Below are 22,537 nucleotides of genomic sequence, written 5' to 3' on the forward strand. Positions count from 1 at the left end.
ATGGCGGCATAAGTATCTCTGGTTTTCGAGGTATGGCGTTTGGTTTCATGTGTCATGTACACTCATGAGCGCGGCGTTTAAGGGAAAGGTTCCTGGGTCAGGACATCACATTTTACGAATGACGACAACAGCACACAGGTTTACAGCATTGTCCAAGATAGTTGATGAGGTCGAGCTATGCAAAGACCCAAAGCTGCGGCAATGGGCAGTGAGCTATTCATTACATTTACAGTTATATGCTCTTCTGCTTAGAAATTCTTCTGCACCCACCGTGAGCTCACCTGTGATCCTTGCGAGCCGTGCTCAAACCTGGAAGGGGTCCCGGAACTCAAGCAGATCCCTCTGCCCGTAGAGCTCACCCGCGACCGTCAGGATCATGTTCAGCGTCGCCCGCATATTCATCCGTGCTCGGGCCGGGTCGAAGGAAGGTTCCTCCCCTGCCTGGTCAGCATCCTTTCCGCTCGAGCTGTGAGCATTCAGTTTAGCAAGGAGCCGTGTCTTTGCGCTCTCGACGTCCGTGTCTATATCCATGGGCGCAGACTCGTCGATCTCGCCGTCTTCCATTTGATTGGCCTTGTCGCCGTCAGCGTCAGGTACGCTCGTGGGAGCAGTAGAGGATGATCTCGCCGGGGCGTCTGAAGAGGGCTGCACCGGCGCTGGGTCGTTGTCCGCGGCTGGAGCAGGCTCGGCGCTTTCCTGAGGCGGTGCAGATACCTCCGCGCCATCATCATCCAGCGCCTCAGCCTCGCCGTCCCAGTCCTCCTGATCGCCCTCCAGCCCATCGTCCTCTTGCGCGGCCCCGCCGCCACCCTCCACCTCCTCCCTCAGGGCAGCCATCTCCCGCAAGCTGTGCATCAACAGCGCGGCCCGCTTCCCCAGGTCCCGCACGTAGCCGACCTCCATGTAGTCCAGCTCGCCGCGGTCGGGCAGGCGCGCCAGCAACGCCCACAGCCACCTCGACGTCCGCTCCCGCAGCTCGGCGCCCCTCCGGAGGAACTTGCCGCCCAGCACGACGCGGAGCAGGCGGAACACGGCGTCCTTGTCCATGGCGGCGACCTGGGCCGGCACCGGGTCGGAGCGGCGCACGCGGACCGACCAGGTGGTGAAGGTCCTAGACGACGGGCCGAAGCGCCCGACGTAGGGGGACTGCTCCTTTGTGAGGGCGGCGAGGGCCTCCGGCGGCGGGTCCTGGTGCAGGCGCTCGCGGAGGTTCAGGAAGTGTGTCGTGAGGGAGGCGTAGTAGGCTCCCGCGATTCTGGCTGCCTCGTCGTCTTCGGCTTGCTCGAGCGACTCCTCGCCGTAGGGGCCGTAATCCTCGACCCTATCGGGTGCTGCCGTGTATGCGCCGTCTTCGTAGTAGCCTCGCGTGTCGCCGATGCCGTCATCGTAAATACTGCGATCCGCGGCGCGGTTGCTGTCGTCGTCGTAGTCTGAATCGCCGTCGGCGGTCGGGGCTGTGGGAAGCTGCGGTCCCGACCTGGGTGCTACGAGGAGGTGAGGGATGCCACTGGCCTGCTGCCTGTCATACTCACCATATCAGTAGTAGTTCACTGTGGGGATGGGAAGACAAAGGTTCAGCCAAGACGATCGAGACAATAATCAGAGGGGTGCGCCAAAGACTCGGAAGACTGCTTACCGGACAGTTTGGAGGTATGCGAGTGCGTCGGTCTCGTCCTCAAACTCGAGATCTTCGTCACTGTTTGCATAATCATTGTCGAGGCCGGGAAAGCAGCACCGCTGGCCGTACGTGAGGTCGGTCTGGGGTTCGTGCGACTGCTTCGACTTCTTCTGGCCGCTCGAGTTACGCGCCCGCTTGGTGGACTGCTGGGGCTGGCGCTCGTCGTTGTCTGCGTTGATGACAGCATCTATGTCCCTCTTGGTGGCCATAATGCCTAAGAATGTTTTGGAAAGAATACTGAAACACTATCCTGGGATTGACATTGCGGCTGGCGAAGAAGGCTTGCGATTGAGGTTCGAGGTCATGTTGGTGGAGGCGTAGGCAGCCGGGGTTAGGGTAAGCGCGCTGAAGACTCCCCGGTCTATCATTTGTGACTGTCACTGGAATCCCAAACATTGGCTATGAACGGATCCAGGAAGCTTATCATTCTTGGAAAATGATGTCGCATAGATCAAGAACGCCCTTTCCCCCTCCCGGCCGGCTACTGTACATTCACTCAATTCGCTGTGTGGATCTTTGGGATCCTGCTACCTGTAATTGAGTACCTCACCACCTTGTAAGCATCATGTTCTTGCCATTTAGGCCGTGCCCGCCTCTAAGCCGGTGAGTTTCTGTTTAATGACTCCGCCTCTGGAGACTGTCGGTAGGGGAAAGACGTCTCAGTAACCATGCCGCCAAGTCACATCTGCTTAGCATCATTTCTCTCTTATGACTGAACTCATCTAATCAGAAGCCAGGTCTGCATGACTACCAAAAGACGCCCCCCGTCTCAGAAGAGAGCATCCTCACTTTTCCCTCTTACTACTCTGTCAGCTACACCCATGCCACCTAGGCATGTAGATCAACAGGATATGAATATACCTGGGTTGGACATCCAGATTGCAGGTGCTATCCACAATCATATGTCTGTACTTAATTACCAACAGTCCCATATCTCGGCGAACAGGATGAAACTAAGTGCCTAGAGCTGTAGCACCTCATGATATTGGTCAGTAATTGAGCCATGTTACTATGAACGGGGGACTTTCCCGTGAATACGGTGTATAATTACCTAGAAGGCTTGAGACTTGGTCATTTTGGACTGGCTTGTGTGTCCTCATCAAATTGACTCGTCCTATGTCAGATGGAACGAACATTATCGCTCAGGGCCCTCCCTTTGTTTACATTTAATCAGCTACTACTTTGGAATCCTGGTAATTACACATCCCACAAGAGCAGCAAAGCAACCATACGTACATTGATTCAGTCACCAGAGGTGAGGTAACTGTAAGGCTGTACGATTAAAGCTCGTTGATTTGAGCTACAAACTGGTAGGGCAAGATTCTTCAAGATTCCAGAGCTACTACAGTGGCTTAGACAGGCCTGTACATAGTCAATGATGTTGTAAAAATTGAAGATCCGTTTATTCAAAAGAGGAAACTCTCGTAAACTGTCAACTTTGAGGAGACATTGTGTCTGAATCCGAACATTGACTCAGTAATAACAACCATATATCAATGCAAGTTGAGCATTCACAATACACAAGGCAGGCAACAAAGCATAAAGCGAGACAGTCAAAACCCCCTGACAGATTGTGCAGATATGATGCATTGCCTCAGTATGATTCACCAAGGGAAGTCTTGTTGTGGCTCACTGAGACAGTCAATTCAGACTTCTGACGTTGGCTGCTCAAATATAAATGCACCAAAGAACCAGAAATCAACGGATTCGAAGCGAGCACCTCTGTCGATAAGAACAAGTAAACACAGCATTACCCATAGCTTGTAAAGCGAGACAAGACATCAAAGGCCCGGGCCATGACAAACAATGTCCACTCACTCAATTCACACCAATGCGTCTCACACAGAAGGAGCCTCCTCTTTCTGGAGGCAAATTCGGTGAACGAGGCCACAATACACCACACCCTTCCATTGCTACTCAAGCCAGGACCACAATTCTACCCGATGGACAGTCTTCTTTCGCCACTGACTATATGCACAGGGAGGAGGAGAGGCATCCCGGGCGTCGTGAGCCAAGCTTCCACGGCCTACACAACCTACACAAGTCCGTCTTCGAGCGCACTTTGAGGCCACCTGAGCCATGCGAGGAGGAACACAAGCGGCGGAAGACGCTCTGGGAGCTCGGCACACAGGCGGTGCGAGAGGCGTTGGAGGACATCCCAGCCGGCAGTCACGTCAACATTTGTGCCAACAGTGGACCGCACGACCCGAAGTTTGAGGACCTGCCCCCGTGGGCAACAGTCCCTGGCGCCAGTGTGGGCCTAATGATGGTGGCCGGGTTCCGGGACGAGCAGGCCACCGGCATCCACCCGGGCTGGCGACAGGTCGCACATCCTATCAGGGCCGACGAGGGCCGGCTTCTCGCTGGCCTCCGCCTGCTGGCTACAGTACGTACATCAATGGGTGTGTTTCCGAAGCATTGCTAATTCCAGGGCTGGTACAGGTCACAGGCCGTCGGGATCTCACGTTCACCGTGACCAACATCACCCATGCGACAGTGCCCCTCAGATGGATGAACTTCGTCAGAGAACACAAGCTCTTGTCACACGGTTCGGTGACGGACTCTTGGAAGCCCACTAACCTCGGGTGCTGGTTCCACCATGGGGGCTTGTTTCAGTCCGAGTACGAAGTCTTCCGGGGCAGCTTCGCGTGGGATGGCGGCCTCTACGGCTGGGACGAGGCTGTACTGTACACGCGGGGACCCGTCGCCGTTGTAGATGATGTGAGGCCTGAGCGCCGCTTCGACTCATGGAGCCCAGACGCCGTGCTCGTCGGCATTACTTGGCTCCAGGTGGTTGATGGTAAGCTATCTGGCGGGTGCAAGGAGGAGACCTCGCGTGCGGATGTGATAGATTGGGATACGAAGGGAATCCCTGGTGGCCCACTGAACTATAAAATCTAATGGCGCGAGAAATAAAGGCCACTATGGCGGATCACTCGATGGAAATAGGGGGTTATTAAAGAGTGGCATGGAAGGCCCACGGTTAAGGCGCCATTCGAGAGAACTCTTGTTTGCCACCAGAATAGCGCTGGATTAGTCGTTTTTGGTTTTTGTCCTAGTAAATTCAGAGGAGTCGATGAAGCCTCATTTTCTAGGGGAAGCTACCCATCTATTGTGCGTTAGGGTGAAGTCGACTCCTGCCATCGCTGAGAATGGATTTTCAGCGATGCGGTCTATTATATCTTCTCCACGTCTTTTCTATTTTCTCGCTTGCTCAAAAAAACTCGGGGAAGCCCCAGCTAGTTGTTGGTTTTGAGCTTGCAGCCTAGGGAGTCCAGGAGACTCTCAGACGCTTGCAGGCTTGTTCCAAGCAACTTTCTACCAAGCGTTCCGGTCTCCCATGTCGTCCCACTCCTCCTGGTTTGGCATGTCATCGTCGACCACGCCCTCGCCCCGCTTGGTCTGGCTGCGCTCACGCTTGTCGTCCTCCTTTTGAGCGTGGGCCCGATCGTGAGCCAGCTGCTCCTCCTGTTCGGTGAGGAGGAAGGGGTTGGGCTGGCCCTTGTAATCCTTCGGCACGGCGCCAAGGCGAGTGGCAGCACGCTTTCCACCCTTTCTGGTAGCCTCGAGGGCAGAAGTCTCAGCCTCACCCTCCTCGCCCTCGTCCTCGCCCTCGTTGTCGTCTCGGTCGTTGGTGGTGGCCGCGCTCTGGGTCTGGGGTGCTGGTTTGGGGAGGTTAGGGAGAGTCATGACTCTAGCCCTCAGAGCAGCGTACTTGGTACGCGCCGTCTCCGCGTTGCTGTAGGCTCCGATACGGACAAGGTCCGAAGGCAAGGCCTGTGAAGTCTTATTAGTGATGGCTCTGGATTCTTTCACGCGTGACTAACGCAACTCCAGCAGCTGTGTTGTGTTCACGAATCTGGGGATTTTGTGGGTGAGTGTCTTTCTTCACAGGATTGAACCTACCGTGCAACCGTTTGTAGTGCATTGGTTGGGCTTGAACACTTGGAGTGACATGATGAGGATCTCTGCCTCTTTCTTGGTGAAACCAAGAATCTTGCCTTGGTCCTCATCAGCCATAGTGATGTCTTTATTGCCTTGATTGGGGGGGCGGTCAGAGTATAGGCGAAGTGCGAAGTGTCGTTGTCGTTGTCGTTGATGTTGTGGTAGGAATTGTCGACGTGGGTTTTGACGAACCGACAAGTAGCTGAAGATGAAAACAGAGATCCGGCTACAGATTCTGTGAGTCCTAAAGCATCTGTGAGTTGGGAATGGGGCTCACAAACAACCCAGCTGGTGGCGACATGGGACGACTTCAAACAAGCACCAGCTCTATGCCCTGGACCGGGGAACTCTGTTGGCAACTACGTCTCGTGCATCTTGGAGTCATTACAAACTTTTGCTCCTGGGGACCAGTATCCAAAATCACTGCATTTCCTCAGTAGATGAGGAGAGCACTATTTCAAGTGTCACTGCCAATAATACTAAGCACTCTTGAGCAAGAACGACAGATGTGTATAGAGAGCTAGCTTTTGGACCCGGTAATTTCTTGAACACGGTACTGGGGGGGACTGACTACAGCTTACTTCAAGGTTTAGTCTCGAGTCCAATGCCAGAGAAAATACATGATCGCCTTTTGGTTGGCTGTATTTTGAAACTCGACTCCTAAAAGGCCCTGCTCGCGATCAGCCGGGGCAATTTCCCTTTATATCACTTCCTTTGAGTCATGTTTCTTGGGAAGACAGATTGTTTCTGAGCTAGAACTGCAAAATGCTATATAACAACTTGATCTGGTGTCCACCGGCCAAATTCTAGAGTGTCCCAGAACACCTCGGCCACCCTTCTCAAGCCTTGAGAAACTGCCCACTATTTGTGCTGGCTACAGTCCCCGTAACATTAGCATCTTTCATCAGCCAGAGATACGCCTCAGCAACATCCTCGGCCCTGCCCACCCGCCCAAGCGGCATCTCACCGCCGAGCTTGGCCAGCAGGCCCCGCTTGGCCTCCTCGCCCAGCTTGGCCTCCTCGCCCATGCCGTCCCACAACGACGTGTCTACGTAGCCCGGCGCGACACAGTTCACCCGCAGGGGCGCGAGATCCGTGGCCAGCGCCCTGGTCAGGCCGTGCAGGCCCGCCGCGAAGTACGTGACCACGGCCCAGCCCTTGTCCGGGCGCTCGGCCGTCGAGCCCGTGGTGATGGTGATGGACGACTGCGGCATCCTCTCGAGGTACCGCGGCGCGACTTTGCCCAGCATGACCGGGGCGACCATGCGCATGTGTGCTGCCTTGAGGATGCCCTCTGTCGTTGTCTCGTCCAGAGGTCCCAGGGCCAGCGGATCGGCCGCTGTGTAGACAACGTGATGGATCTGACCTGACCGGGCGGTAGCGGTCTTGAACAAGTTGTCAAAGTCCTGGTCTACGGTTGTCTTGCTGAGATCCGCCGCAATACCCGTGACTTTGGCGCCGCGGTAACTGGCTTGCAGGCTAGAGACCGAGGCGTCCAGTTTCGCCTGGCGTGAGGATGAGATAGTGACCACGGCACCGGACTCAAGGGATGCCTCAGCGATGGCATAGCCGATTCCGGAGGAGCCTCCAATGACGAGGACGTGCTTGTCCTGTAGCTTGTGATACTTGAGCTGAGGAGCCATTCTTTCAGGAGTGGGGACTTGTGTTATCAGAGTATACTAATGTTGGAAGGAATTCTGAGAGAAGGAATATCTTGCTGCTCTCTTGTTGTCTGAGCCTCTCAGCCTATGTATAATGGCACCGTTCCCCATTTTATGCTTTTGCCTGGAAGTTGAAGCGTCACAACATCCTTTAAGCCCGTGACTCTCCTCAGTCTCTGGATTTAAGTCCGGAGTCGAATCGGCGGTGCTTTTGGAAGCTAGGCATGATTCCATTTTGACTTTTCCCGTATTGGCCCAGTTAGGAGTAGTTTGTGGTCGGCGAGACAGTAAGCGTCGTGCAGAATTGCCGTGGAGGTGGTCAACCACGGCATGTTGCTTAAAGCCGAGCATGCGCGTTGAGGCAAAGTCCGAGCCAATCACAACCCCGGACACATGCCGGAAAGGGTAAATCATGCTGAGCTGGGCGAGGTTCGATGTTATCTCGGCATTGGGCTGGGACGTCCGGCTTCCTGACGTAATGTGTCTGTTGATTTTCTTAGTATCAACTGTCAGCCTCTCCAAAATTCAACAGGCACTGAGCAGGCTATTTATAGGCTTGTACTGAGTTCTGTGCTGTCTGTACGAGGTAGCCTGGGTGTTGTTTTCCTACTCGGCGTTGAGGCACGAGCCGTTATTGAAGTACAACACGTTTGGACTCTTCAATGGTATCACCGTAAGAATCAACTGCAATTCATGACATCGATAGCTAGCTAGCTTCAACGTGCATCTCAATCACAGTTCTGGCGGCAGCAACTTCAAGCTCTCTCAAACAAGTTCACAGACTTAGCTGCCACGAATCTTGCCATGATCAGGTTTCGAGAACGGCCTTGACCAACCTATGCCCAAATGAGTGGAGATCTTTCGGGCAGAGAACCTCTTCAGAGCAGTAGACAGACGTACTGACCGACGGCGTTGTGGTGCAAAACGTAGACCTTTCCCCCCTCGAATCCCATACAACAAAATGCCCTTCTTGGAAAATGGTGTTCAAAGGGGAGAGGCTTCTTTGCCGATGCTTGCGTGTCGCTGATAGGCCTCCACAATCTTCCCAAAATCCCTCATCTTCAGGTCTTCGACAACAACAGCGCTGGATGGCCCGTTGCTGCCTTGAGTGGTTCGCGTCTGGTATGCAAAGACGATGACCGAGTTGTAGAGTGCGGGCTGACCCTCTTTCAAGAGAGCTGTGATTGACTCGTTCGGCAGGGCTTGGGGTCCTCCCTTCTTGTAGTCTGGGGTGACGAGAGCCATCAGGCCGTGCGCGAGACCGTCCTGCGGGATGTGCTCATGGAGGACCTCCCAAGGAGTGATCGGAAAGCATGAAGTTCCCAGGCGGCAATTGACTGACGAATAGGACAGACAGTCTCCGTCAAAATCACACTTTTCCGTCTTCAGCCAGAACCAAAGAGGCTTGGCCTTGTTTTGTGGAAGCCCTGCCGTGCGGTACGTAAGTACATGTGCTCGTGTCTGCATCCTCCCAAGAGCTCGGCCTTCTCTACAGCTGAGGTCTCGCGCCATGACAGATTGCATCTTCCAACCCTCCCCCCAGAAAGAAGCATACTTACAGAGAGCTCGAAAGTGGGTATTGTCTGGTCGCTTATCGTTCGTGACGATTGCGTATCTGGAGCAGACAAGTCGGTGGTACTCCCAGTCCTGCTTCTGACAGGATGTCGAACAGTATGTGTTGGCGTTGCATCGTCCACACACCGAGCTGCCTGCCTTGCCACAGACGCTACAGGTGGGAGGGCCAGTCTGGGGGTCGAAGTTGGTACTGTGACCTGTGATTTTGATTCTGAATGCCATATTCTCGTGGGCGAATTGGATGAATGTTGTGTGATGAAGGGCTGATGAAAGTTGGCTAACATCAGCTGGCCTCGAAGAACCAGGCACAACACAGAATGCCGCAGTTGAATCGCCAGACCAGAGGAATCTGGGGAAGAAGATAGGGTCGATCAGGGCAACAATTGGTAGTCCAATGAACCTGGCAGGGCAAGGAGAGGGGCCGGACACTTTGCTGCCTGTTATCGTCTTGACCCTTCAGTTTCAATCGCTCCTTCCCAAAGTTGACACAACCTTCCTGTCATTTCGTTTTTACCGAACGTTCCGGCGGAGTCATCATTAATTGGTCCTGCTGGCCCTCTGAAATTTAACGGTCGGGTGGCATGGGATTGGGTTGTGGTTTGTTTTGAAAACACACCTTTCAGTGACAGAGAGCGTCTTGCTTTTCTGGTCAATCAACAAAGGTGCTCAAAACAAACTACTTTCTAGAAGAATCCCTGGGCTATAGACTCATCCGGACACGTTTGGGCATAGAGATGTGCCTAACCTTGCTGTGGCAGCTTTGTCAATCGATTCCTCCAAGCAGCCAAATCCTATCAACTCTCCAATGTACAACCAAGTCTCGTCCTTCAATGCTGGGGTCTGGGACTGATCATTCAATTGTCACGATCACGAGCAAGATGTCACAATGTTGCATCTGCTTTCCAGGGGGTAGCATACCTGTCGATTCTTCAAGACTAGTAGTTATGGGCTGGCTATCATTAACCCAAGAAATTCTTCAGATTCCCACCAATATTTTGAAGGTCCAACAAGAACGTATCATGACCAAACAGGCTTTGCTCCTCGCTCAGCTCCACATGTGTCACCTTCCTGTTGCCAGCATACCTCAGCGTCTCGGCAATCTCCCTCTGCTGCCACGCAGGGAACAAGATGTCGCTAGCAACACCCATGACGAGCGTCGGGTGATCTCTCAACGACGCAAGGCCAGATACCAGGTCCGCGGGCGGCTTCGCACTCATCGCCTCCCGAATGTCGACGGTTCCCTCGCTCGTCCCGGGCTGTTCCTCGTAGGCCTGGTCCGGCAGCGTCAGGCTGCAGCTAGCCTCGAACCCTGACGAGGCGCCGGACGCGAATTCGTTCTCCCTCTCGGCCCGCCGGGCGATGGTGCGCGCCCTGTTTTCGCGGCCCAGGTCGAATAGGTCCATGGCCTTGCTCACGTATAGGAGGCTGTTGGCGTCGTAAGTCAGGTTGAACTTCTCGCCGGCGTGGTCCAAGTACGTCTCGATCAGGAAGTCCGGGCACAGGGCCGGCGGCTTGCTCGGGTCTGCCCTCCTCCGGCCGAACCGCTGCTCCCACTCGGGGCCCGACCGGTACGTGACTGTTGCGATCTCTCGCGCGAGCTTCATGCCGTGGTGCGGGGGCACCTTGCCGTAGTAGAAGCCCCTGTTCCAATTGGGGTCCATCATGAGCACCTGTCGCTGGGTGTGACGCATGGCTATGCTGTATGGGTGGCTTCGGGCACACCCGCTGATTGAGACAATCCTGCTGACCCGGTCCGGGAACAGCACGCCGGCTGCAAGGGACTGCATGCCACCCATGCTCGAGCCGACACTGGCATGCAGCTTCTCGACGCCCAAGCCATCCAGCAGCCTGAACTGGGCCCTGACCATGTCTTCAATGGTCAAGATGGGGAAGCGCGTGGCATAGTTCTGACCGTCGGCAGGATCTATGCTGCTGGGTCCCGTGGAGCCGTAGCAGCCTCCCAGCACGTTGGTGCAGATCACAAAGTACTTGTCGGTGTCCAGGGCTTTCCCGGGCCCTATGAACTTCTCCCACCATCCAGGCTGGGGGTTCAGTTCGGTCGAGTGCGCGTGAGACGACGCAGACAAGCCTGTGTGCAGCAAAACGACGTTGGATTTGTCCTTGTTCATGGTTCCCCATGCCTCGTATGCTATATCAAACTCGGGTAGGACGCCGCCCCAGTCGAGGAGGAGGGGCTGGTCGCAGTGGTATTTTAAGGTCTCGCCGACGGTGTATGTTGGCTCGGGGCCACTCGAGGAGGTGCGGGCCTCGAGGGTTGCGGATCTGCTCTCGACGGCGTCGAGGCAGGGGAAGGACATGGCGGGATTGGAGGCGCCGCTGCGACGGCGCGGGCTCGTATGAAGACATCTTTGCGGTGCAAGAGTCGATTGTGAGGTTGCGTTTCGACAGGCCGCCGCATGAGCTGGTAGTCGTGGGCTCCAAGAGCGAGTCCCTCTCCCGGCGCTGGCCGTCGCGAGCTGGCGCAAGGTCGTCGCAATGCATCGCTGGGGCTTCATGGCGGCCATATCCCTCGCAGGCAAACACGAAACGCTGGACAAGAGAAGAAAAGCCACAGTAATTCGAGTCCCCTCACACCACCATCGTGAGTGAAGTAACCTTGAGCTGCCAAACTTGGAGGTTTGTAATCATGCAAGTCTGGTCTGCTACTCATTCGATTTCTTGCCTCGGCCGATCTCGCAGATCGCGTGCGCTGCAGCCACCCCGGGCGTGTTATCGGCGGCGAGTGGGTGTGACGTAGCTTCCTCTTTGTGCTTATCACCCCACATTCCAAGGGTCTAGAGTGCGTGGATCCTCGTCAGGGGGTTGCGTGTATTGCGTCTGTCGCATGGGCACGACTGTCCATCAAGAAGCTTCCTTGGAGGGGGCACTTTCGTTAGTATTGGAGGCCTGAAGACTGACTGGAGGAAACCACGGTTTGGCCTGAGCAGCTCCCGTCAGTCTCAACCAAACTCTCATCACCGCTGGCCACAACTTGACTGGTTACATCACAGCCACACATTGAACATCACACTTGTGACAGTCACAGTCGATCCACTCACGTACTACTACGGCTGTGTTTGGCAGCGAGAACGCTTTGGGATAATAGCACAGCCTCGATAACCTCGACATTGTTTCTCAGTCCCTTAGTTGTGTTCGACACATATCACTCCAGTTTCACTACTTCCAACCACACCCCTCTCGACACATGATCTCTACCGTCATACTGATCCTACTTGTCTTATGGTCCACCATGTCGTTCCCCCCAGGAGTGCAACGCCTCATCACCAACGCCCTCGGGATAACTTCCGACGACGGCAATGGTGCTGGCTCATCCGCGCCAGGCAGCGACTCTAGTAGCCACAACTCTGCATCTAACCCAAAGACTGGTTCCAGCCATCCCAGGAACGCGGAATATGAGGCGTCTGCTCTTGATGTCGTAGTAGTCAAAATCATGTTGACCAAGGGCTGCAAGTTGCCACACGAGATCGTTCTCTCTCTACTTGACCATGCCGAGTACTGGCCTCACACAACCACCACCCTGGATCACTCTCTCACTGTCTCCTCTGGGGCAGGTCGTGAGAACCAGTTCGTCGTAAGTGCTGCTCACCAACCTCACGGCTTTGTCCTTGCTAACCCGCAACTTGCCAGCTGCGATCAAAACCACTCGGCTTGATCAAAAAGGTCCACTACGACGATCACTACTACAGCTTCACCACTGCTCAGGCCAAACCACTCTCACAAGGTGGAGACTATTCCTTGTCTCAATTCCAGGAATGGATTGGGGGTCCAACTGATACCCTCGAACACCCTTGCCGCAAGATTGTCTTCACTTAAGTATATAGATATTAGGTGTAGGTAAATAAATTAAACCTAGGTAATATGCTCTGATTAGCTATAGCGATGGCATAAGCTGATATACTAGTATACCCTTTGTTTTTACAGGTGCGAATCTCCGTATTCTAAAATAGCCACCAAGGAAATGCAAAATGCAGAATTAATATTCATTTGAGTTCTTGAGTTCTTTCCACATCCACAACGTCATCATCTAACCCATATTCACGCCAAAACGCTACGCTGTGCCCCTCTGTTGCCAGACCCCGTGTAGCGGAAATTTGCCGTCGATAGGTACCATTACATATTCATCATGAACTCGTGATTCCCTTCCTCCTGTCGAGGTCTTCCCCAAGGGACTTGTCCCCCAGCACGGCGAGCGACTTGTCCTCGGTGAGCAGTGACAAATCCTCCGCGAGGAACTTCTCGCCGCTATCCTCCCTGGCGACCACGGCCCAAGCAGGCGGCTCCGCCGTCTTTCGCTTGGCCAAGTAGTCTGGAACCGCGCTGTCGTCTGACCAGGAGGGCTGGTCCGGCCAGAGTATCCGCCCGGCCTCTTCTTCGGTCATCTCGTGAGGCTCCTCGCCCTCGCCCTCGGCCCCGCCCCCATCTCCACGCTCACTGCCGCCTTCCGCGTCGGTGGAATGCGAGGACTCCAGCTGGACGGCCTCGGCGAGCGAGTCGTCCTCCATGCTCTGGTGACTGACCAATGGGGGAGGAGGCGACGGAGTAACAGAAGGAGGATGATGGTTGTTGTCCGCGCCTTCTCCTCCGACCTTGCCTGTATCTCCTCGAGCCGCGCCAGCTCCTGCGGGAGGAGATCCTGTGGCTGTGCCGGCCCGCCCGCCAGGGCGCTGAGCGTCTGCCGGCGCCAGGCGCCGACCAGTGGCCGCATGAGGGCCAGCTCGTTCTTCTCGAAGGCCGCGTAGAAGGTGTGGCTTGCCAGCGCCAGCGCGTGTAGGTCGTCAAAGGTCTCTGCGTGGCGCATAATGCGCAGGCAGAGGGCCTCGTCGGGCGCGAAGGCAGGAGGTGGGCGGGGCCGGTGCCATTGCATGTTGTCGGCTGTGTAATCTTGTTCTACTTCTTGTTCTTCTCCCGTCGTGTCTGTTTCATTACCATTGTCAGGCAACCAGTCTTCTGTGTCCATCCGCAATATTCCGTGCGTGTCCTCGCTGGGGGCCTGCGCTGGCGCCACCGCCTCGTCCTGTACACTCAAGCCATCGAGGCTGAGTTTGTTGAGCTTGCCCAGCGAGACATTCTGTATGGTCTGCGGCTCGTTGAGCCTGTGCTTCGACAGCCCCCAGCCGTGTCTCTTGCCGTCCACGTCGAACAGCGTGAGGCCGCTGATGCTGTTATACACGTCATTGACGGCCGCACGGAAGGCAGGGGCCGGGTCACACACGGTGGACCCCGGGTGGGCCGGGTGCGGTGGGCTGGGTACCGACCGCAGCACGTCGAGGAGCTGGGCCAGCGACCGTGGCGGCTGGCTGTGTTGGCCCTGCGCATCAGGCAGGACAGAAGGGTTGACGATGGTCCAGACGAGCTGCAGCTCGTTTAGAACCAGGAGCAGCCACCCCAGGCTTGTGGCGTCACACCAGTGGTCGCCCTTGGGACAACGCGGTGTGCTGGTTAGGGAGAATAGAGAGACATAGCTGGGCAGCGCGGGGGTTTGTAAGTACGAGGATGCTCGCAGCAAAGACGACGTCCTGGGCGGGTCGTCGCCAGGAAGGAAACCCGCTCCAACCCGCTGTCCTCCATTATTTGCCCCGGCTCCGTCAACACCGCCCGCCTGGCCGGTGGGCCGGAAGTACTCCTGCACCGCGCCGACGCAAGCAGTGTAGACCTGGGCCATCTTAGCGTTCCTCACGGCCCAGATCTTCTCCCTCATTGCGTGCGGCCACGGCTTGGCTCGCAGCTCCTCCTCGTCCACAATGTTCAGTACTGCCGTCTTGGACATGCGGGTAAAGAGCCGCCGCAAGCCGAAGGCGTAGCTAATGAGCAGGATCCCGTCAGGCTGCTGCTCGGTAGCCTTGTGCACCCATGCAGGCAGCCATCGGTGTTCGACAAATAGTTCCAGGGGAGAAGTACACTGGTATTTCAGGCAGACCTCTGCGATGGCTGTGAACTGCGCAAAGCTGACCTCGCGCGGGACCTTGTCGTTCTGCATGTGTGCGGCGTATAGCAAGATCGTTAGTGCCTCCTCCTTATTGGGCTCGAGCTGCGGCATGCTGTAAAGCTTCACGTTGGTGCCGTCAGCGCAGGTGACAGAGCGAGGCGGCTCACGAGGCACCTGGCCGTCCAACTCTCTCAGGTCTCTGTCGAGGATCCGCGGGTGGCTGAATTGGCCCCCGAATACAGCCTCGAAGATGGGCGACGTCTCAGCCAGCATGTGGCTTGACACACGAAAACGAAGAAGGGGTGTGCCATAGCCGCCGGTGTTGGCAAATTCCAGGACGGCGTTGCCGCGCGGCGCGATCACGTAGTCACGCACAGCCTTCTTCCCCCCCTTCCCGGCATCCCCCGCCGCCATCATCAGCAGGTGGTCGACCTGCATGATGGTCTCCTTGACGGCGTCATAATGTCGAAACCGCCTCTCGTGCCAGGGCCAGTAGGCAGGCGAGACAGCGGGCGCGTTGGAAGGCAAGGGGGATTTTCGCGTGCGGATCTTCTGGATCATCCCGGCGCGGTACTCGGGGTCGTCCACTGCTCTTTCTGTCACCTCGAGCGGTGCGTCCCTCTCAAAGGCCTGTATTGTCGCCGCCAGACTCCTCCTGTGAGACTGGAGTAGCTTCACGAGTACTGCCCTCCAGTCTCGGATGGCTGCGAGAGATGAGTCGTTCTGGACAGGCCCACTCGGCGGGGTCGAGTCTCTGTTGTGCCGTGCCCTGTCCTCATACCCAGAGCCCGTGGGCGTGAAAGAGGAGTCGCCAAGGCCAAGAGAATTGAAAGAAGTCTTCAGACTGTCCATGTCGCCGTCAGCAGTCGTATTCGCATGTGCTATCCTCATCGACTCGAGCCTCTCGACAGTCTCCGCAACCGACCCATTCCGGGCACGGCGAGATCTACTCGCCGCGCCGGACGAGTTGTGTGCGGCCAGCAGTGCCGCGACCGTCTCTGCCGCCTCGTCTCTGACCCTCGCGAACTCCTCGTACGCGCTGTCCACAGACCCGGGGTCCGACCCGGGCACGCGGGCCGCTCGAAGCCTCTGTGTGTAGCCCTTCAGCTGACCGAGTCTCCCCTCCACCAGCGCCATCTCTGCCACCGCTTCAGATGCCCGACCGCTGGCTGGGCCAACATTTTTCTTGCGGGTCACAGATTCCAGCACATTATTGTTCGGTGACCATTCGGTTCGGCTTGACATGGGTGAGAGGGACGCCCGAGGAGAGACGGTCGGAGGGCTTGGGTCAGAAATGGACAGTCCACGCAAGGCGCTCCTGAGGTTACGGGTCCTTGCCGGGCCAGTGAGCCTGGTCGACGAAGGAGAAGGCGACGGAGCAGGAGGCGACGAAGGGCACCTCATCGTTGCCGTCGCGGATTCGGATCGGACGTGCTGCCCCGTCATGGTCGCGGACTGAGGGCGTATCCAGCCGACATGCGGGCTCGCTTGCGCCTGAACCAAGGGCTGGTCAGTGAGGCCGAGAGACTCTCTCACATTCAAGGCGATGAGACAGTCAGCGTCTCCCCCATCCACCCCGCCGTCTCTGCTGGCCGCAGCCGAACTTGGGGCGGATCCAGAAACGGTTTAGCGGGCCGGCCGTCAGCACCCACCAACCTGGTAGGGCCCGCAGAGCCTCAAGATGCGTACGCCCCTCCACCCTCCAACCGAATCACATTAGCTAGCAGGCATGTCTACGTCTCATTCTGCGAGGTGAACTCGGAGATCGGCGTGGCCCCAGAGTTCGCTTTCATTCCTGGCCAGCTTTCTCAACGCTTGAATTGGCCAGGCCCAAGCTAGGAGCTCTTTTTGAGAATGACTTTAGATTTTCAACATTTTTTTCCCTTTTGTTTTGTTCGCTTTTCTCTCGGAATATGCCTAGCCCCTACCAAACCTTGCCCTGCTCCACTTGATCTGCGTGTTATTGGCAACAAAACCGTGTTCATCCTCGAACTTTCATGACCATACCATGTGCCTCTTTGAAACTCCATTCAGTAAACCAGCACCCTCCCTCCCCGAAAGCATTGCAAGAGGGGCTTCTCTTTCTGCGGCCCACACACTGTAGCCCTCTCCATCCTTTCTCTCAAGCCGTGCTTGGTTTTCGAACAGGGGCCTGCCTGGCAAAGATGCCAACCGTATGCATGCATTGGCCGCGCTTCCGTTGGCAGAGCATAGAACAATTTGTTGTCTGAAGTCTGCCTGCACCAGTGAGGAGGGTGGTGCGGTGGATCCCCAATGCGACCAGCCAGCTGGGCTGAGGCACAGCTTTCACAGCCGAGGGCATCCGCCAGCTTCACCAGGCTCGGGTTGCCCAAGAGCACTCTCATGCTTTCCTCCTCTTGATGCTGGATCCGACCAACTAGTGGGTCAACCCACAAAGACCCTAGAGAGAACTTCTTCCTCCGAAATCTTCAATTTTGAAATGACGCGAAGCTGTTGGGGGTGGAGGGCGCGGAAAACCGTCCAAGGAACCAACTGGAACAGGTGTAAACACACAAGTCCGTTTGCGCCCGGGAAAATGTTGCGAAAGACAGCCGACAAACTCGCTGCAATGCGTCATGCTTTGTTGAAAACCGAAAACCGAAAACTTCCATTTTGCGCTGTCCATTCCTTTGTGGTATATGCTGTCGTCGAAAAGACTTTCTATAAAAACCATGTTCGCGTGAAAAGCCCTGGTGTCCCCTGTCCGGAGAGAGGCCAAAAGGGTAGGAAACTGTGATTCTATGATTTCCGCTGAGGGCTGGAGGGTCGCGGGAGCTGGTCGCATCGCCATCGCGTGGCCCGGACATAGCTGCCAAGATTGATAGTCCTCGGTCCCGAATATACGTGAGCTCTCCTTCGTCACGTCCACATTGGCAGCCGGATCAACAACCAGATCGTACATCCTCCTCCGCCTCAACACCATCTGGAGGCACATAAATGACACACCAAGTGGCGAGATCCTGAACAGAGCTGTCCAATAAGATCAAGCACGCTCTTGTACCCGGCAATCACGACTGGGCTCAAGGATGTGCGCTTATCCAAAAGGCGACAACGCAGTCATCGGGTAGGGCCCGCTCATCCTCCCTTCCGTTCCAGGTCGTTCTTTGGGGGTTTCTCGCTCTGAGAACCTGTCTTCGTCGTGCTCTTGACCTCTGCTTGCTTCTTGCGAGACTTCTGCTTCTGCCATCCGCTCGCATTCTCGGAATCGCCCTTGGCTGCACGGAGGGGGGCGCTCTCTTGCAGCGCAGAACCGTTCGGTCGCGTGGTAGGCAAAGGACCGTTGTCACCACCATTCGTGACACCATTGGCCCCGAGAGACCTATGCAAGGCTTTGGTCGTTTGTTCTCGTAGAGAGTCGTCTGAGGAGCCCGCGGTCTGTCCAGGCATGACCATCCTCCCGTGGCTCGCTGAAGCTTCCCATCGTCGCCGGACTGTCGGTGAAGGTGTTCGATTCTCATAGACTGGTGACAAGTGCTGCGACTCGGGCATCATTGGATTTGGAATAGCCAAGTCAAGCGGTGAAATACCGGCCTGCTGGTTCCGTACTGCTAACCTCTGGCGACTTAGCTCTGACATTTTTCCATAGCCCTGGAATTTGTCCCCAAAAAATGCGGCATAAGGCGCACCGTTGGGACCCTGCGTTGCTGCCATCCGCTGTCCGAAAGACTGCAATTGAGCTTGGGAATGAGGCAGAATGTGGCATTGCGTAGAGCCGTTGACAACAAGCGGACGGTCCAGACCTGTCGAGCCTGGTTCTGATGTCATTGCAGATTGCGAGCTAGAGGGCTCAGGAATCATGGTATTGTTGGCCCCTGGAACTTGACTAATTCGCAGTGGGTTGTCGAATCCAGAATCATCACCTGTGGGTACCCAGCTCGATGGCATGGCAGAAGGCGGCATGAAGGTTGAACCATTCACAACCAACGGCGTGGTATCCTTGGAGGTCCGACTGCTGCTTTGCGAGAACGGCGCTGAAGCGATTGGGGCCGAGTTCGTCCCGGAGAAGGTCCTACCATGTCCGAGCGGGGATGGAGATCTGGACGTCCTCTGTAATCGCCGGTCAAGAACAGACTGAGGTCCCTCGGTAGACAGCCTGCGGCGGTTTATGCTACTTAGCCCCACATCATTGAGAGGAGGAACTGCTTGCATTGGCCGACGAGGTGGCGTTGAAGAATCAGCGACGAAGTAGCCAAGATATCCAGCACCATCTTCCTCTGGCGGAGAGTCGGGTACCGTCCTGGTTGATCCTTCTTCTACCTCCGAGTCCGTCCTGTCATCCGAGGCGAGTCCTGGGAAGGGAATGAGGTTTGACTGGCGAGGCGCATGGTTCGACACACCGTTGACCATTTGGGATGGCGTTCCAGAACCTTGAACCGCTTTATTGGCGGGCGCCGGTGTTCGAGATGCTGGCTGAGACTGGGATCTCAGTGTACCGCCACCGGACGAGCCACCAACCTCACTCGCCGCGCTTGACCTATGCAGGCTTCTCCTAAACTCGGGGGCTGCGGTTGGCGCGGAAGGCGAGCTGGGGTAGGTCCCATAGCCGGCGTGGTGATGGTAAAACGCGGGCTGGAGGTGAAGGGGCCATACATAATGTTCCGGCCGGGGTGGAGCGGTCAGTGGCGGCGCTTGGTCGAACGAGTTTGTCCGTGATCTTTCACCAGCCTGCGTGGAGCCGGCTTGCATGCGTTGGGCATGCGCCACAGCTTGCTGATGCGCCGTAAGCTGGTAATGTGTATACCAGTTCAGCCGATCCTGCATTTGCAAGGCATTACTTAGCATTGCCATATTTTCAGGGTACTGGTAATGCTGCGCAAATTGGCTCCACTGCAGGTCTTGAGCCATCAACCCGTTCGGCATGACACCAGGCTGGGGGAACGCGCCGGGGTTCTGCGTGTTGTCGTAGGCGTTGCTTGATGAAGCCCTCCGACTGCTATTGCCGTTGCGAAAATGGTTACGGTTGCCTCTGTTGCCACCGTTCCGCCCGCCTCTTCCTGAATTCTGCTGTGATGAGCTGCGGATAATGGCTGGACGCGACGTCGGCTTTGTAAACAACTTGGGTTCGGTTGGCTCTTCCTTGGGTTGGACGAACTGCTCGCAGCATTCGCCCAACTTTGCTTCCGCTACCAGCTCAAAGGCGCGTCGAAGCTCCAGGTGGATGCCACGAAACGACCAGTCGTCCGCGGTATTTCCTAGGTTACGCTCTCGGTTGAAAGGCTCCTCGACACAGAGGTTCTGATTTCCGTTCCCAACTTGCCAGTTTTTCTCCTTCTTGGGAACCAATTTGCCGAGCCGCACCGATATCGCCATTTCGTCGTAGTCGAACTCGTGAGCATAGAACCTGAAGAACTGGAACAGCAGTTCTCCCAGAGTGCTCTTGTTCTTGTCACCGAAACCTCTCAGCTGGGTCAAATCATCTGCGAAATCAGTCTTGTGACCATTTGTCGTGGGTAGCTTTTTGGTCGGACACTGGTGTAAAGAGGGTAGAACGGGCGGTTGGCGGACTTGGAGGAACGCAATGATCAAGCATATCCAGGTATAGGAGCTGAGCGTCCCGCTGAAGGCTGTGGATGCGAAGTGAAGTCAGTCAACAGAGCCTCAGTGGCTATTGGTGGCGTGGGTGTCCTACCAGCATCGTTGATGACTCGCCTCCGTGTCCAGTACTTGATGACCATGGCGAGTGGCCGGACACGCTCGTCAGTTTCCACATAGGTACGAACCATGCGAGTGTTCTCAAGTGCTAGGGTGTTGTTGACGTTCATGTCGCAGGCCAACTTGAGCTCAGGGTCCCAGATTTTCACAATGGGGACCTTTGCGGTGGAAACGCAAACCACTTGTTCCATGCCGCCTGCCGAAACGATCAGCATAGATAATGTCAGTCCGGGGAAAGAGGCGAGGCAAACATACGCTTCTTTAACAAGTCAGCTATTATGCAAACACCCTCCATTTCTTTCCAGTCTGTCGTGATGCATATATCAACTGTTTTCCGTCAGTGACGTCCACATTATGTCGCGTGGGTATTGTGACCAACCGTCAGAGTCGTCCGAGCACAGCAGGTTACCCGAGGAGCCAAAGAGGTGGACCCGGATTTCATGACCAGGCCATTCGTCGTTGAAGATCTGTTCAAGCTTCTGAACCAGCTTTTTGCGATTCTCTTCGACTTCGGCCGATGGCAATAACCTGTCGTATAGCTCGCGCATATCGGTTGACAATTTCCGCTCCTCATCTTTAGACAAGTTGTTCTTCACCTTGTCCAAGTCTACCCGTTCCAGCCTATCTGACCCTATACTATAAGGTATGCGCCTCCGGAAATGCCTAGATGCGGTCTCGTATTGACAAGGTTTGGGAAAAGGGCGCAGCGGCATGGAGGCAGCACCGCCATTCGGTTCTGAATATGCTGATCGAGGGGAATGATTTTGCGCGACGGTCGGGGAGGGCTCACGGGACTCGGACTCTTCGAAGAAATTCCGCGGCCGTTGATGCGGCGTCGATGGCACAGAGATAGACTGTGTAGAGCTGCTCGTCGATTGCTGGGCGGGGTTCGCTCGAGGCGGTGGCCGGGAGGGGAGGGGGTGGGCGAGATCAGGCTGTTGCTTTGGAGGCATCTTGCGAGGTGTTTCCTTGTCCGTGTCCTTCCCCTTTGTCATGCCCTCACGTTCTGATCTGTCTGTGCTTTTGGGCCCTCTTGTCCCATGGCAGCTCTGCGGTGCAGGAGACTGCTTGACGCTGTGACCTTCCTTGTTCGACACTTTGGAGGAGGATCTCGACCGTGGCGCTGCCTGTATATTGGGCACGGGGAGCGCACTCGGGAGAGGTGGACTCTGCAACCCTCCGCCTCCTCTGCCGGGAGAGATGAGCTTGTTGTACTGCAACAGCTGCGCCTGGTGTTGCGATACCAGCAGGGGCAGCAGGTCATATGCTGGAGGGTACGGACTGGCGGCCGAGGTGGCGTCGGTGAAAGAACTCGAGCCCGACGTGGAGGCAGCTGGGGTTCGCGGTGTCGAGGGAACGCTGATGCGACCCCAGGGGTTGACTGGTTGGTAGGTCTGGTTTGGTTCCGCCGTAGCTGACCGGCTGTCCATGAATCTGGGCCGGCGACTTTTACCACGGGCAGGAGGAAAGGCGTGGTAGGAACTGGGAGGAATGAGCACCTTTGTCTGCACGGGCGGGGCAGGGCAGGGCAGGGAGGGCAGAGCGGTTGGGCGCGCTCTGTGAATGCCGGGAGTGGATCGGAGTAGGGCACACGATGGAGGATGTGGCAGATATCAAGGGACTCGGCGTCGAGAATTAAGGATTGGGTCGGTGAGTGACCAGTGGTCAGGGCCGGCTTTTTTCGGTTGGCTGGGACAGTCAACCTGCGACAGTGTGTCGGGCTGGTGGCTACCTCTCTCGCAGAAATTGGAAAGCAGGAGGCAAGCGAGATCGATGCGTGAGGTGACCGGCAAGCCAGGTCTAACTGAGGAAGGAGGAGCCTGAGGTCTACCTGGGCTGTTACAGCTTCTGTTTCTGCTTCTGCGACTGAGTTGAGGATAAGCGCTGTGGTCGGGCAGGTGGGAGAGGGTGCTGGACCACACAGGTCAGGATCGGGATTAGGAGTTGTTGTACTGTACATACATGGTTGTGATGCGTGCTCCCAAAATAGCAAACCACGGTCGCAACCAGACGGTGAGTGAAGAAAGCCTGGAGGAAGCGATTTGCAATCAGTGACAC

The 22,537-nt window shown here is 56.1% G+C and overlaps 9 protein-coding genes across 9 annotated transcripts; 2 read left to right on the top strand and 7 right to left on the bottom strand.

Moving 5' to 3' along the window:
* Window positions 1-303: 303 nt before the first annotated feature.
* INS49_001931 (uncharacterized protein) lies at window positions 304-1,887 on the bottom strand (the record flags this gene model as incomplete). The annotated part of the gene is made up of 3 exons (XM_043162750.1): window positions 304-1,477; window positions 1,533-1,550; window positions 1,637-1,887. The coding sequence occupies 3 exons, from the start codon at window positions 1,885-1,887 to the stop codon at window positions 304-306; spliced, it is 1,443 nt and encodes a 480-aa protein (XP_043031256.1).
* Window positions 1,888-3,509: 1,622 nt separating this feature from the next.
* INS49_001932 (uncharacterized protein) lies at window positions 3,510-4,579 on the top strand (the record flags this gene model as incomplete). The annotated part of the gene is made up of 2 exons (XM_043162751.1): window positions 3,510-4,064; window positions 4,121-4,579. The coding sequence occupies 2 exons, from the start codon at window positions 3,510-3,512 to the stop codon at window positions 4,577-4,579; spliced, it is 1,014 nt and encodes a 337-aa protein (XP_043031257.1).
* A 417-nt stretch (window positions 4,580-4,996) lies between these two features.
* On the bottom strand, window positions 4,997-5,698 carry INS49_001933 (uncharacterized protein; the record flags this gene model as incomplete). The annotated part of the gene is made up of 2 exons (XM_043162752.1): window positions 4,997-5,455; window positions 5,585-5,698. 2 exons carry the CDS (start codon window positions 5,696-5,698, stop codon window positions 4,997-4,999), a joined length of 573 nt encoding a protein of 190 aa, XP_043031258.1.
* Window positions 5,699-6,462: 764 nt separating this feature from the next.
* Window positions 6,463-7,266, bottom strand: INS49_001934 (uncharacterized protein; the record flags this gene model as incomplete). Its single annotated transcript, XM_043162753.1, has 1 exon — window positions 6,463-7,266. The coding sequence occupies one exon, from the start codon at window positions 7,264-7,266 to the stop codon at window positions 6,463-6,465; it is 804 nt and encodes a 267-aa protein (XP_043031259.1).
* Window positions 7,267-8,268: 1,002 nt separating this feature from the next.
* Window positions 8,269-9,081, bottom strand: INS49_001935 (uncharacterized protein; the record flags this gene model as incomplete). The annotated part of the gene is made up of 2 exons (XM_043162754.1): window positions 8,269-8,711; window positions 8,844-9,081. 2 exons carry the CDS (start codon window positions 9,079-9,081, stop codon window positions 8,269-8,271), a joined length of 681 nt encoding a protein of 226 aa, XP_043031260.1.
* Window positions 9,082-9,818: 737 nt separating this feature from the next.
* Window positions 9,819-11,177, bottom strand: INS49_001936 (uncharacterized protein; the record flags this gene model as incomplete). Its single annotated transcript, XM_043162755.1, has 1 exon — window positions 9,819-11,177. The coding sequence occupies one exon, from the start codon at window positions 11,175-11,177 to the stop codon at window positions 9,819-9,821; it is 1,359 nt and encodes a 452-aa protein (XP_043031261.1).
* Window positions 11,178-12,109: 932 nt separating this feature from the next.
* INS49_001937 (uncharacterized protein) lies at window positions 12,110-12,693 on the top strand (the record flags this gene model as incomplete). Its single annotated transcript, XM_043162756.1, has 2 exons — window positions 12,110-12,451; window positions 12,508-12,693. 2 exons carry the CDS (start codon window positions 12,110-12,112, stop codon window positions 12,691-12,693), a joined length of 528 nt encoding a protein of 175 aa, XP_043031262.1.
* A 308-nt stretch (window positions 12,694-13,001) lies between these two features.
* INS49_001938 (uncharacterized protein) lies at window positions 13,002-16,252 on the bottom strand (the record flags this gene model as incomplete). The annotated part of the gene is made up of 2 exons (XM_043162757.1): window positions 13,002-13,392; window positions 13,467-16,252. 2 exons carry the CDS (start codon window positions 16,250-16,252, stop codon window positions 13,002-13,004), a joined length of 3,177 nt encoding a protein of 1,058 aa, XP_043031263.1.
* A 1,650-nt stretch (window positions 16,253-17,902) lies between these two features.
* INS49_001939 (uncharacterized protein) lies at window positions 17,903-21,909 on the bottom strand (the record flags this gene model as incomplete). The annotated part of the gene is made up of 4 exons (XM_043162758.1): window positions 17,903-20,391; window positions 20,457-20,675; window positions 20,735-20,806; window positions 20,859-21,909. The coding sequence occupies 4 exons, from the start codon at window positions 21,907-21,909 to the stop codon at window positions 17,903-17,905; spliced, it is 3,831 nt and encodes a 1,276-aa protein (XP_043031264.1).
* Between the last annotated feature and the right edge of the window lie 628 nt (window positions 21,910-22,537).

This window comes from Diaporthe citri (assembly GCF_014595645.1).
Source record: "Diaporthe citri strain NFHF-8-4 chromosome Unknown scaffold_1, whole genome shotgun sequence".
Taxonomy (NCBI): domain Eukaryota; kingdom Fungi; phylum Ascomycota; class Sordariomycetes; order Diaporthales; family Diaporthaceae; genus Diaporthe; species Diaporthe citri.